Source organism: Barbus barbus (assembly GCF_936440315.1).
Source record: "Barbus barbus genome assembly, chromosome: 46".
NCBI classification, from domain to species: domain Eukaryota; kingdom Metazoa; phylum Chordata; class Actinopteri; order Cypriniformes; family Cyprinidae; genus Barbus; species Barbus barbus.
In genome coordinates this window covers 1,446,556-1,461,771 of record NC_136724.1, presented here as the reverse complement: position 1 = coordinate 1,461,771, position 15,216 = coordinate 1,446,556, and the positions used below count along the sequence as shown (strand labels likewise).

The window sequence follows — 15,216 nt, the reverse complement described above, 5'->3', positions numbered from 1 at the left end:
TGTGAAGGACGGGCGTGTGGGCAGATGATGAGCGATCTGATCGCAGTCCAGCTGAGCTCATGCCATCGCTGGTGGGTGAGAGGAAACGACAGTGACCTCGCTGCTCGTGCAAACCCAGCCGACTGATATAGATCGGCCTGCAGGGAGAAAATGGGATCGGTGTTGACCAACGAACCGGTCGATACGGTCACGCAGGCAGCGAGATAATCAACTCTTCCTCATCATAGTTGATTCTTTCATGGCTTCTCTTCTGCTTTCCTCAACACGTTTCTTTGTAAACGGAGGCGTCTCGTCAGTTTCCATGGTTGGGAAGAGTCTATGGGCTCTGTGTGTTTGGAGGGGCAGATTAAAATTCCTGCGCTGACCCCTCTCCCCGCCGCGAGGGTCAGTCCATTCACACCGGACACTGGGAACCGGGTCAACCGGGACAGAGGCAGCTGTGCAGCGACAAACCAACACGCTCCACTCACTTTCTGCTGGAGGATCTGCATTATATTCCAATGCAGAAGTGCAAATGCTTTGACATACTTGTAGGAATCCATTGCACTTTGACAGAAAAACAAGAATCAGTTGCTGCTTGATCTTTTGAAAGATATGAGCCCAGAGCCATAATGAAATAATGCAGATCATCTGCTCCAAATTTTATTAGTCGATGAATCCATCAAACTCCAGATCAAAACAAAATGTCCAACGAGACAGAGCTGAATCTCATCTGCGCTCATTGTCTGGGAGAGGATATGGTTCAGTGGAAGCCAGAAATGTGTGACCCACTTCATGCCAAATGAAATAAACTGTCAGTGTGACCTTCCTAGAACATCAAATCTGCTTCATATGACACCAACGGGATGAAAACAATGGCTGAATTGGAGCACACACATTAGATATTAAGTAGGGCTTGTGTGATATTGACAAAAAAAATTATAAAAATTGATCTCAGTATTTTTTAGTAGTGCTGTCAAACAATTAATCGTGATAAATCACATCCAAAATAAAAGTTGATGAACTAAACTCAAATGATTCATTCAGAAACAGATTAATTTAGGAATCTCTGTGATGCACAAATATTTCTCTCCGGCTTTGTTTGGATCTTTTTGTTGGCAAAACAGAAAAAGGCAATATTCCGTCTAAAATATAACTCCCTCAATATTAACTTCATATTGTTTGAACGGTTGTATAAATAAATATAACATTCGAGATCACACTCGGGCTAATATTCAGGAAAACAGCACTCTTGCTTGTGTGATATTACTTAACTATATCCTATCTTATAAGAAACAAAAACGCATACAGGGATATTTGTGTTTTCATAACTTGAATTATAAAGGCATTCTATCTATATTCTAATAAGCTTCATCACACAGGAAATGCCTTTGGATTCTAAAGACATACCTGATAATGTTAGCTCGCACATCGCTAAAACAACAATTAGGATATTATCGTAGACAATAAATACCGCACACCCCTAACATTGAGTGCAATAAAGTGGGTGAAGGACCACAGCAGCTGTACAGTAAAGATGATGAGCAGCAGAGGGGCCCGAAATGCTTTGTCCCGTAGCCCAAAGTTCAATGTCAATGTCAGCATTTGGCTGCAAGGGAAACCCAATATGCCAGTGCACATGCATGCATTACCACAATAACTCTGTGTGTGTGTGTGTGTGTGTGTGTGTGTGTGTGTGTGTGTGGATGCTGAGCGTTGCTGGAATAGTGAGTGCTTACTGAGGCGTGCTCAGTTTCGCTTTGGGGGGTTTATAGGTGGATTAGTGCTCTTTGGTTTTCACTCGCTCTTGTTTTCTCTCCATGTACTCGTGTTTGTCTCTTATTTCAGCGTCTTGCTCATTTACCTTCACTGATCCTCGGGTCTGCGGTCTGAGCTCAGTCTCAATGTATTTTCTTATTTGGATAGGATGGGATTTCACCTCAATATTTAACAGCCTGATCCTGGCCATTGATTATGGAGTAAGGCACGGTGCAGTTTATACTCACAAGCCTGCAAAATCACTAATGCACAGACTGAATGAGATGATAACCAATGACTGAAGATCAGACCTGCTGAGAAACATCATGTCTGAATATGTATGATATTTGAGAGCTATGTTTTCATTCAATGGGAAAGAGCAGCGGGTTTGGAATGACAGGAGGTTAAATGATTTTTGGGTGAACTTCAAGGGCTATATATATTGATATTGACAAATTAAATGTTTATTGCATATTTTTCTTACAGAAAATAAAAACCCTCTAAATGATGCAAATACACGAAATTAACAACAGTCTAAACAATTAAAATCTCATTTCCATTTATATTTAGATATAATAAAATCAACATCCAAAAGAAAGCAGAGTTGTATACAAAGCTTTAAATTACACAGAAGGCAGCTTTTATATCAACTTTGTAATATGATTGTTTCTGCTCCAGTTTGTTGTTGAAATAACTACTGAAGAAGACTACATCGGATACAGATACAGCAATCCGTCATGCCACATTAAATTCATTCTTTGAATTTCATGATAAAACTGACAATTTGAAAGCGGAGAGTTTGTTTCTTATCATAATTAAAACACTAAGTTTATTATGATTATTTGATGCGAGATACTCTACAAATATTATTTAGTCAGGTTGGGAAGATTAAGCAAACAACTGGACAGAAAAAAAGATTTAAGAAAAGTTCAAATTGGGGGATTGAAACTCTTGAAATCTGGCAACCGCCGTCATGAACGCAAGACACTGCAAATACCAAATTACAATGAAGTGCATTCAGCATTAATAACCAGCGGGCAAATATCGCAGATGATTATGCTTAATAAATCAAGGGAAGCAGAAATGGTGATCATGATTAAAATATGATTCATCGTGCAGCCCTATCTGACCAGAACCAACACTGAACTGAACTGATCTGAAAAATGACTCTATTGTGTTTCAGAGCTGCTTCACAGAAGAATCTGAACTGTCTCTATAAGATGAGTTTCCATAAACAGGAATATCTCAGAATCATTTATCTCTGTGAAGCCACTTTGACACAATCTGTATTATATGAAGCGCTATAGAAATAAAGGGACTATGAAAGCAGCACTGGATAAAGATCAACCATGAGATTTAAAGTGCCCCTATTATGGATTTTTGAAAATCACCTTTCATGCAGTGTGTAAGTGAATTAAAACATTCAACGTTTTAAATCTGAAAGTGCACCGTGTACAAAGTTATTGTCTCTCAAAAGAAAGAGTCGATTCTGAATCATTGAAACGAGTCGTTTTTAAAACCAACCAAGCCGTTTCACGTTGCCGTCCACTTGTTGGTCTTTTCGTGTTGGTCTGAATGAAAATGCAAATTCATTCTTTGCCACTAGGTGCCGCTTTTGGAGCGGTAAAAATAGCAGTTTTCCTGGTAACGCTGTACACAAAGCAGCACTGAGCTCACAATGAAATGAAAATGAGACCAATCGGACCAATCACCGCAGATTAGCGTCACGCAAAGGAGGGATTCGGAAAAATGAATCGTTGAGTGAATCGTTTGGGAGTCGTTGAGCAAGTAAGGTAAAAATAAATGCATATTATAAGACAATGATAGTGTTTTTTGACCTTGCATGCATGTCCACCTGTTGTTGGGGACTCCCAAAACATGAACCTTTCATAACCCATAATAGGGGCACTTGAATCGATATTAATTACTCACTATTCCAGAACGAGCACCATCTCGCTGGCCGTCTCGTAGACCTGGTGGAGATTGACCACTCGTGGACAGGCCGCTGCCAGCTCCAGCACGCCGATCTCGTGAATGATCTCCATTCTGCAGTCCTGGCCCTTCCTCCTCTTCCTCATGTACTTCGCTGCGAAGGCTTTCCCTGAGCTCTTCTCCACACACTTCCTCACCACAGCAAACTTACCTCTGATGGGGAGAGAAAACCAGAGGAAGAGTGTTTGTTAGCAGTTAGAATATATATCAACCTCATATCGCGATTGCAATAACATTTATGTAGTGGATAAATTGTTTTTTTTTACTCAATATGGATTAATCTAAGCTGTTCACACAGCAGAAATCAATCTGCAATAAATCTGCATGTTCTGTGTGTCTCTGTGTATGAATGAGTGATGTAGTAACATGTGATGCTCGTCTCAATATACGAGGACATGAACGTCATCTCCAGAGCTGCTCTGAGTCACTTCAGCAGCTTTACTCCGTTTAAATAACATTAAGAATAAAAATCTAAATTAATTTTAAAATTTTCATTTGATTATATTTTAATATATATTATTAATGTTTTTGCATTAAATTTGATCAAACAGAATTTATGGGAAAATAAAATGGATAAAAAGGGATCTTTCTAGGTGGAGTTTAATTGTGAACAAACAAGTAATATTTACAATCATTCTCAAGGTCTAACAAACAAATGGAAAGCATTTCCTTAACCATTCAATGCTAAATGAATATTGTGATATATATTTATATCATATCATATAAGGGGGGGGGGGATATTGTCAATATTTTTGGCCACATCCCCCAGCCGTAATTTCATGGTAGTCTCACAGAGCCAAATTCACAGTATGGTTTTAATTTGATCTGGAACCTCCTACTTATCTCTTCTACTTGTAAAACTACTAACCAGTGATATTTAAAGGCAAGAAACTGAGAAACTGATCCCAAAATGGATCATACAGGTGCTTTTACTCCATCAATCTGCTTCAGATATACTGTAGTAGCAGGGCTTATGTTTCCTCGCATCCCATTGAAGAGCGCGGGTCACAAACACAGACAACACAACTCTGTTCAGGGCCCCTTTCCATTGGACTGAGAGAAAGGCTGGAGCTGGAGGCTTTGAGGGACATGAAAGGCTGCTGTGTGTCTAAAGATGGCACACTTGTTATCACCGCAGCTGAACGTGCTTTTGTCCCGGTGGCATATTTGCAGGATGAAATCATCCCAAAGCCCAAACTGACCCTCTGTGTCCCACTTTTAGTGCTGAACTTGAATATGCAGGGCACATGAGGAGAAAAAACCTCAAATACATGCCGGCAGATGAGGACACACGTGGCCTGAGAGGATTCTTGAGAAAGAGGTATATTGAAACGACACAGTCCCGCTGCGCTGCGGACTCATTCCCTACAGCGCAGGCAGTTCTGGCTTACATCCGTGTTGAAAATGCACTGTGCAGATCTAGGATGAACTGTGGCATTTCTGTACCAGCCACAGCAGGACTTTTATATTATGCACAAACAGAGAACCCAGGTTACTGCTTCAGCCAGAAGCTGACGTGACACACCATCCAAGCAGAGCAATTTAGCAAAATTACACAGAATGGAAAAAACATTATTATTATAAAAATAACCAAATAAAATACTACTAATTACAATAATAATGACAAATGTAATAATACATTATATTATACAATTACACAATACAATTGGTCTTTCTTAATATTATTATTATTACTTCAACTAACCAAATAAAATAATAATAATAATAATAATAATAATAATAAAAATGCCTTGTACTACACTAATGAAAAATATAAATGTTGTCTATTATTATTATTATTATAAAAACTAACAAATAGTATGATAAAGACAAATGTCTTATTACCTTACAAAAAAATAAAAAATAAATAATAATAATAATAATAAAACAACAGCAACATCGTATGGCTTTACTATATTGATATTATTATTTTAATTAAATTTACATAAGATAAATTAATTAAATTGAATAAAAGAATTCCAAACTAAATTTTAAATTCTTAATTTATGATCCGAAATGTATTTTTTGACAAAAGATGGCTGACTAAAGAGCGACTAGACAAATCCTTAAAACAGACTCAAGAGTGATTGAAAATGCAGCAGGTGACGTCTCAAACGCGGCCGAGCCGCGGGGCATGTGACACAGACACGGCTCAGCGCCCCGTTCAGAAACACCGGGGAAGATTCAGCGGAAGAGACGGCTGAGCTGTGGAGGACACTTGAGTAAACATCCCTGCGAGAGCGGATCCTCAATCCCAGCGTGATGTCCTGAGTTATTCACAACTGCTCCATTCTCAGAGCAGAAGTCCTAACAAGACATGTCTGAGCAAACATCTCTGGAGGCACTATACGATGTTTGCCAAAGACAGGCCCATAGACCAAATAAGTGCAATTCCAGCACATCCTCCAATGTACTCCAAGATCAGCAGAACATCGAGCATAAACCAAAGTGAAAGCAAGGTGGCTCTGCTAGAGCATCTGTGTTGCTCATTTGAACAGATATGTGCTCTGCTGGAAAACACGAACCCTTGCAGGAATATGGAAATTGAGAGAAAACTGCCTTCTGCATTCCTTGTGCAACGTGCATTCAGTCCAAAGCATAGCAAATGATGAATGCAATGGACAGATGAAGAAAATTACTCTGTTGTATCCCTAAACCCAGACCTGTAAAGTAAACCATAATGGCTGGGCTGACCAGCTCACGTGAGTCACGGGTTCAGAGAAGGAAGGTTTCATTATTTCCATCCCCATTCTGTCCAGATCTCCTCAGATTTACTACACACAGCTGGGACTGCCTTCCTCATTCCTTCACAAAATGTGGAGATTAATGGGTAAGTGGGAGAAAAATGTCCTTGTTCTGGCTGGCCCAATAAAATCTGTCTGTAAAGTTAAGCATGTCTGTAACGGGTTTCTTCACGACAGGAATGTTTTCATTTGCTCATTTGATATGGAAACAAACCCATCCAACACGTGACCCATGGAAAAGACAAGATGCCCTTTTTGTCCATGTCAAGGTGCAGCAGATCAATTCAGAATCAACTATAGAATTTAATCAAAAGGATAGTTATGTCTTCAAGATGCTTAAAGAATATTTCAGCTGTTGTTTGTTTGTCCATAAGAGTCAGTGGGGTCCAAAAGTTTCAGGCTCCAAAGACGACAAAGTAGCGTAATTTGTGTTTTGTTTTCATGCTCTTCTGCATGATCTTCAGAAATCATAATAATATGCTGATTTGCTGCTCAAGAAACATTTCTGATTATTATCCATGTTGAAAACTTTGCTGCACAATATTTTTGTGGAAACAATGACATTTTATTTTTCAGGATTCACAGATGAATAGTAAGTTGAAAAGAACAGCATTTGAAATAGAAATCTTCTGTAACATTATAAGTGTCTTTACTGCCACTTTTGATCAGTTTAATGCATCCTTGCTAAACAAAATTACCAATTTCTTAAATATAGACAGACAGACAGTTTTTACGTCACAACATTAGTTGCGTGTTTGAAATAACTTCCTTTTGTGATCTGATGTGGCTTCTTATGACAGAATGAGGCAGATTATATACTGTAATAAAGGCTAGGTCATTTAGAAATGGCTTATAAATATACTTTATCATTATGAAAATACCCGAGATGGCTTGAAAAACACAGATAAACCATATTGTCGCAGGAGAGCGTTTATTGTCCTTGCATTTCATCATATTAAAGGTTTAACATTATATATTTTTATTCAATTACAGCGATGTCTTTATCCATATTAGGGATTTCCTGGAACGTCATCATCAGTGTTACTTCTGTGGTGCATACGTGTTTCTGCACGAGGGCGCCCTCTGGCTACCAGTATGAATGAAACGCACATTACATGTGTTTATAGCGCTCAATAACGGCCAATCCATCCTAATTTAGGTAAAAAATTTGAGAAAATAATACCGCTCTCAAAATAAATGAACCCCTTCTCAAGCAGACAGACAGATGGATGGTAGGGATGTCACAATTCTCAATACGCGCTCGCTAATTGCGGTTTTGCATTTAAATCAATTCCGTGTGTTTTGTCTCAGAATTGGCTGCGTGTAATGTCAAAGATCTTATTCATATATCTCCAAATTGTATTTTGCCATACAATATCAGCCAACAGCTGATATGGTGTATTGTGCATCTCTAGAATATAAATTAACTGCCTAACTAATAGGTAGATGACAAGCAATGAAAAAAAATAAAAATACAACCTTGCAGTTAGTGTAAATGTTCGAACAAAGCATGCATGAATAAAATCCCAACGGCCTCGTAATCGCTCTGATTGAGACGGATTCAGAAACACTAAAGCACCTTCCGCTCCTTTGAAAAAAACTAATAGGCTTTCACTGCCCTTGACTGCGCGGCTTTGGCATACCTTCATTTCCACAGTCTTGCGTTAATCTTCTGCTTCTCAGGATACGAATGCCACGAGGGAATGCGATAAAGAAACTCTAATCTCCTCACATAATACCTGCCACTCCAGAGGAGTCCGGTCGTCCAGCCAAAGCAGCTTCAGAGTCCATCGTTCCCAGTGTTGGGAAAGTTACTTTTAAAAATAATGCATTACAATACTCCTTAAAAAAAGTAACTTATTGCGTTACTTTTTATGGAAAGTAGTGTGTCATGGATGCTCCGATCAGGATTTTTGCAGCCGATACGGAGTACCGATTTCTTGTCATGGTGATAATGTTGTTATATAAATAAATCACAAACATTGTTCCTTATACAATGAACATTTGAATATGCCTGTAAAACGGGGGTTATGCATACCATTATGTATATCAGAATACTTAATATAAGACAAAAATACAAAACAAAATGGAGCAGTCTGATGCAACCCACATGGTTTATTTAAACAGCATCCAATAGTAAACTGTGGAGGACAAAATAAATCGTAAATGATGCAAATATTAACCACATTTTTTTAAAATGACATTTTTTGATCAGACAGACGGTTTCATTTGTGTGTGTGTGTGTGTGTGTGTGTGTGTGTGTGTGTTTGCCTGATGGGGAAGTTGCAGTGACATTCCAGATAAAGTTTGGAGAAGAAAGATCATCACTCGCAGCAATAAAGAAAAAAAAAGAAAAAACGAAACAAATGTTCATCTAAAGTAATTTTCACTTCGTGTGGTTGAATTAGATCATTGAAGACAAGCAGCAAAGATATCGGTTAATAAACTAGGACTAAATACATATAGGATATTTATATTAATTAACATTTATTGCAGGTTTGCGTCATTCTGAATTTGCATAACTCAGATATTTTCTTGTAAATTAAAAAGTAACGTGATTATGTAACTCGCGTTACTTGTAATGCATTACCCCAACACTGGCGTCTACTCGCTGATTGGTCTTGATTATACGACCAGTGCTTGAATTGTGAAGCGTTTATACGTGTGCAACAAATTCCGATCTGTGTCAGAGGCAAGCAAAAAATAAAATGAAACTTGATTTCGTAAATGCAGCCTAAATGTTTTGATTATTGTACCTAATGCCAAGTTCACACTGCACGATTTTAGCCCGAGTTTTCACTCGCCGACAAATGTCCGAAATCGGAGGCAAATCGGTGCTCGTTCACGGGAGTGACAATCACGCAGTGTGAATGATCAAAGACGCGATCTGAGGGAATCGCCAATGCATCGCCGTCGTCCGTGAAATATTTGGCAGGCTAAATACCTGTCGGTGATTCCCAGTCCTGCTGTGTGAATGAATTCTGACTTAATTACATCGGCGATGACCTAGAGCCAATGAGAGAGCGAGATACAGAGCAGCGGGAAGTTTGGGGAGGACTTTTCTTTAATAACGCGATTAGCCATTTCCAAACAACGTGCCTACATTTTTGCATTAGAATATACAGAACAGGTAGGCTTCATGAAGAAGATGAAAAAGGGGCTAGGGTTTTTCCTGTAAATAATAGCCTATTCTTCTATAGAGGACTTTTTCCTCACTTTCAGGGCTTTTATAGGCTATAAGAAATAAACTCATAAAATGCACAAAACGCTGGTTTCACTTTCAAGTAGGCTGCTTAAATTTCTCCCAGCAGAAGTATGTTGTTAACAAGTCATCTTGGTTAATTATTGTGTGTTCAGGGAGGACTTATAGGCCAGAATATCATCGTGATCTTGTGTTATTTCCTTATCACTTCTTGTGCGTTTGGCTGTAGTTTGCGGACCAGACAGAGTTGTCAGTGATTCTTCTTATTGTAAAGTCATGCAGTGTGAACGATCCATCATGCAATGTGAACACAGCAGTGACTGAACTGAATGCTACCCCTGATAGTCGTGCGGAGTGAAAACAACAGTGATCCGATGACTTTGAAAACTGTGCAGTGTGAACTCGGCATAAGATTTGTGAAATCTTGAACTGTTTGGCAAGTGTTCTGTGATGTTCTGACAAAAAAAAAAAAAAAAAATTTAAATTGTTAAAATTGAAAACACTTCACTCAGGAGAAGGTCTTTACACTTGAAAGAAATAAAGTTGACGTTTATCGTGATAATTTTCAATATCTACTGATATGAAATTTTAGCATGATCATTTTTTGGCCACAATCGCCCTGCCTATAACTAATCGTGTGACAACATTTCGCAACGTGAGCAGATCAATTACAAATGAAATTTGACCAAAGAACAATTTCCAGGTCACACTCTGCATGATTTGCTGCAGATGTCAAATATGACTTCTATTATTGTATGGAATGCAGAAAGTGCTGTGTGGTTAACCCAAGTCGAGGGCCTGCTGGAGGGACAGACTGTGATTTGGATTCGGCCGACTTTAGTGTCTTTAAAACCGAGCTGCTGTCTCTCTCCGCAGCCATGTCAGCAGATTTCCAGAGCCTCTGGACTCACAGACAACACCCCAGCGCGATGGCTTTCATGTGTGCGGGTCTAGGGTTGACGGCAGGGTCACGGTTTACTTGAAAAAGAGGCCATATCAAGAGCAGATGGTCTGTCTGTCTGAGTACGCGGTTTAGGTCAGCAGTCGGCCAGCTTGCAGGAGAGTCAGAAAGTTATTCAGAATTTGAGACGGTGAACTCTGGTTGTCGTTTGTCAGAATAAAATGGTTTTAATTGCATTTATGCTTATCTAAATAAAACCAGACACTGGATTCAAGTCAAAGACTACAAATGACTGTTGCATCAGAATAGTGCACTAGACGTCAGTCGTATGTTTGCCGTGTGTTTAGTGTTATGTTAGTGACAGACCTTGCAGCGGTCTAGCAGCCTTACAGCATTTAAATCACATTGGCAGCTCCGGCGTCTTCTCCTGAGCAAAGGAGGTCATTAAATCAGACAAATTCTTGTGGAAACCTATTGTCCAGTTGGACGATGTGTAAAAATGACAAGGATGGCGGTTTGACGGGTCTCCAGAACAGCAAGCTACATGTGAAAGAACACTGACAATGCAGAAGATGCTGTATTTCTTTCTATATACACCTGATTCAAAAGATACAAGAAGCTCAATGCATTTAAAGCAAACACTAACCTCAAGTCTTCTTTCAATCGTTTAGGCTAGTTATAATGGAGTGTTTACACCACATCTAATACACCAATTAAGGAGGTTTCATTTAGAAATTAGTTTGAGCTGCGCCCTCTACTGTAAAGTAAAGTCGTGACGTATTGTCAAGTATGGTGACCCATACTCGAAATTGGTGCTCTGCTTTTAACCCATCCAAGTGCACACACACACAGCAGTGAGTAGTGAACAAATGCACACACACACACACCGTGAACACACACCCGGAGCAGTGGGCAGCCATGCTGCAGCGCCCGGGGAGCAGTTGGGGGTTCGGTGCCTTGCTCAAGGGCACCTCAGTCGTGGTATTGAGGGTGGAGAGAGCGCTGACGTGAATTAACATTTCCGTTAGCCTAACGTGTATTACTTTCAACAGAACTTTTTTTTATATTAAAAACAAACAAGCAAGCCTAGGCCAGATGAGAAAAAGCAACGCAAAAGTAGTTTAACGCATTACTTTCCATACAAAGTACTAAGCAACGCAATTAGTTTCTTTTTTAGGGAGTAACACAATTTTAATGCATTACTTTTAAGAGTAACTTTCCCCAACACTGATTTGAGCCATTTATTTACATCACAACAATGTTTTGGGGGCCTGACAATGCAAACATGTTTTAAAGTGCAAGTTTTTTAAAAGCAATATTGTTATTGTCTCCACGTAAACTACAAAAATGCAAATCTGTGAAAATGGTTACATGGTGCGTATGTGTATTGTGTGTCCGTGTAGTTTTTTTTTTACATCGCCAACTACTGGCCTGGAATGCATAAAACGGTGTTTTAAGTCATTTTCAAGGAGTCAGTGTCATGTAAACGTACCCTAAGAGGTCAGACGATACAAAGACACACCCAAAGAGCTTCTGTACTCATTACATGGCTATCCAGCATTAAAAGGTTTAGTTCATATGAACAATATTTGAACACTCTAGCTGCAAAGACTTAGGATCAATAACTAGCCATTTAAGGTTCATTTGACTTTGAACTTGGAAATGTTGTATAATCTGTAGAGGAAGCGCACAACATGGGTGATTTGAGGTAAATACCTGAATCCTCTCGAGTCTCTGAGCTTCTGTCTGCTGGAAGGACATCACTGATTCAGAACAATACTTCCTCTAAAGGAAAATCGAGAGGCCTTCACACAGACGACAATGAAATAACATCCATCCATCACACAATATTTCAAATTAAATCAATATTGTGATACGATATAAATATGCACTGCATGTTTCTGAGAGAAGCGCAGCACTGTATAAATAACTATACTGAATAAATTCAAGTAGAAAGGGGTTATTATTTTTTACTTGGTTTACTTCATGGTTACTGAAAGATTTGAGCTGTTCTTAAAAAGAGTAGCCTATATGTGAACACCCACATTTTCAACTAAAACAAAAAGTTCACACACTTCAGTGTAAAAGGGATTTTTTATTTTTTATTGTCTATGCAGATTCACTCCCCACCAAAATTCACCCCAATCATTCTAGAAATATTAATTTTACTTCAAATATTTTTCAAGCTATCTAATCCAAATTTCTGGATGCAATAAATACTGCAGAAAACACAATATTGCAATGTCAGTTTTGTCCAGTACTGTTCAGCCCTAGTCTCTGCATGTCCATAGTTTGATCTCAGCACTCTGTCACATCTCCAGTGGTTTCTGTCACTCATGTTGCCTCAATCTGGCAACTCTCATTGAAAATGAATGATTTCCGGTCGCTTTGTCTTTTCAAATCACTGTCAGTGGGAACATCACTGCAGGCTGCTTCTCATCATGAGTGACCGTTTTAAAGAGCAAAGTAAGTTTGGGATGGACTATGCTCTGTAGGAAGACATCACAGAACTCCCTTACTGATGTCCTACAGCCATTAACGGCGGCAGCGAAAAATGCTTAAAACAGTTTTTCCCCTGTGTACTTTCTGCCACACCACACTTCACTTAATGAATGTGTTATATGAGGCCAGCAGCACTTTATTTTCTGCCAAGTGAGCAAGTTTACACTTTAGCTAAACATCAGCTTTTGCTCAGAATTTCTCGGGGGGGGGGGGGGGGGGGGGGGTGCAGCTTTTCTGTGCTGCATTAATCAGCAACAGGCATCTAAAGAGAGCACAGGTAATTAGCCTCTGACAGGAGCAAAAGCTCTTGAAGGCAGGGAATGAAAACAACATATGACTAAGAAGCCCCATCAGCGCACGCACGTTCACAGAAGGGTGAAAAGGCTGCTGGATTGAAAGCGGAGGCCTGTTTGTTCTGTGTCTGTGACATGAAGGAATAATGAACTCTGACATGTGACACGGCGCGGAGCGAGGGGCTCCTGTTCTCATGCTCCACAGATACACCGATACTGCAGAAATATCTAGGGAATGAGCATTACCTCATCTGAAAGCATTTACACATTTTTTTTTTAGGTCTGACTATGTCCTTTCAGCAGCTCTCTTTTGTTAAATGGAGGTAATTATGCCGAAAACTCATCTGGTTTGCTTGCCATGCCTAAATGACATGTCTTGACAAACAAACTCTGTTACCCCAGTTTGCGCTGTTGTTAAGGAAATATGGAAAATTTACGGAATAAAGTTTTTGTTGCTTGGGGTTTTTTATGAGATACAAAATTATTTTTTAAAATTTATTTAATGTAACTGCTGTTTGGGATCAGTACAATTTTTACTGTTTTTGAAAGAAGTCTCTTCTGCTCATTAAGGCTGCATTTATTATTTATTTGATCAAAAATACAGAAATAAACAGCAATATAGTGAAATATTCAATTTAAAATGTAATTTATTGTTGTGAATTTTACTCCAGTCTTCAGTGTCATATGATCCTTCAGAGATCATTCTAATATGCTGACTTATCAACGTTGGAAACAGTTGTTACTTAATTGTTTTATTTTTTGTGATCAAATTCATCTTATCAATAAACTACATTTTATGACATTCACATAGAAAACAGCTATTTTAAATTAAAAACAAAAACAAAAAAACTTCACAATATACTGTTTTCTTTTCTGCTCATTTGTTTTCCTACTTGCAAAAAAATGATCTCTATGAAGAATTTCAGTCAGGTTTCAGGCCTCACCATAGCACAGAAACTGCACTTGTTAAAATTACTTGCTTCTCGTAAATTTCGATTTTTTTTCCCCCTACTTAAAATCAAACTGCAGATGACAAAGAAATTGTTCAAAACAAGTTGTAAGTGCAAATAGCTTGCCTTGTTGGCAAAGGCCATTTACACTAACTCCGCCCCCCAACATGCGATTGAGTTAGTCAACAAAAAGACGCTCATATAGCATCAATTTCAATGGTGTAGATCGTAAGGCTCATGCTTTTTGATGCGATCGACCAGAGTTCGATCTCGCCTTATACCAAAAAATTTTTTCTCCCTTTTCAAATCTCATATCGCATCGGAAAGGCATTTATTTTCAATAAAAATGAAGGAAATAATCAAAAAGTTGAAATAAAAGTATCGGGTAGGGTTAGGGAGGGCTTTATTGTCCCGATAAGGTGGCATCCATTTAATAATTTGAATTAAGTAAAAAACAATTATTTATATAGTACCTTTCACAGACAAGGAGTCGTAAAGTGCTTTACAACACTATCAGCAAAACAAATATTCAGTATTCAGAAAGGCACAGGAAACAAATAACGATTGCCAATGGTTGCCTGTTACATTACCAGTGTTTCCCACAGACTTGGACTTTATTTGTGGCTGCATATATACAAATTAATTATCTGCCAGCAGGAGGCGCTTCTAGAGCAGGAGAAATAGCGGTTTCCCCGGTAACGCTGTACACAAATTAGCTCTTTATCAGACATTATACAAGATTAAATGAAAATGACATCCAAAATTTTCTGAAGACAGTCTGTTTCCTTCAGAAATGCAGTGATATAAAGACACCTGCACCGTGATTCGATTCTGAAACGTGCAGCGCTGGCTTTTTCAACAAAGTCGAAGCTTTTTGAAAAAAAATAAAAATCTA

The 15,216-nt window shown here is 38.7% G+C and overlaps 1 protein-coding gene across 1 annotated transcript in view; it reads right to left on the bottom strand.

Annotated features, from left to right (window-relative positions):
* stk17a (serine/threonine kinase 17a) overlaps window positions 1-15,216 on the bottom strand; it is a 39,342-nt gene that overhangs the window by 14,944 nt on the left and 9,182 nt on the right. The window contains exon 2 of the mRNA XM_079409203.1: window positions 3,670-3,882. Within this exon, the coding sequence (XP_079265329.1) occupies window positions 3,670-3,882 (213 nt within the window). The remainder of the gene's footprint in view (window positions 1-3,669; window positions 3,883-15,216) is intronic.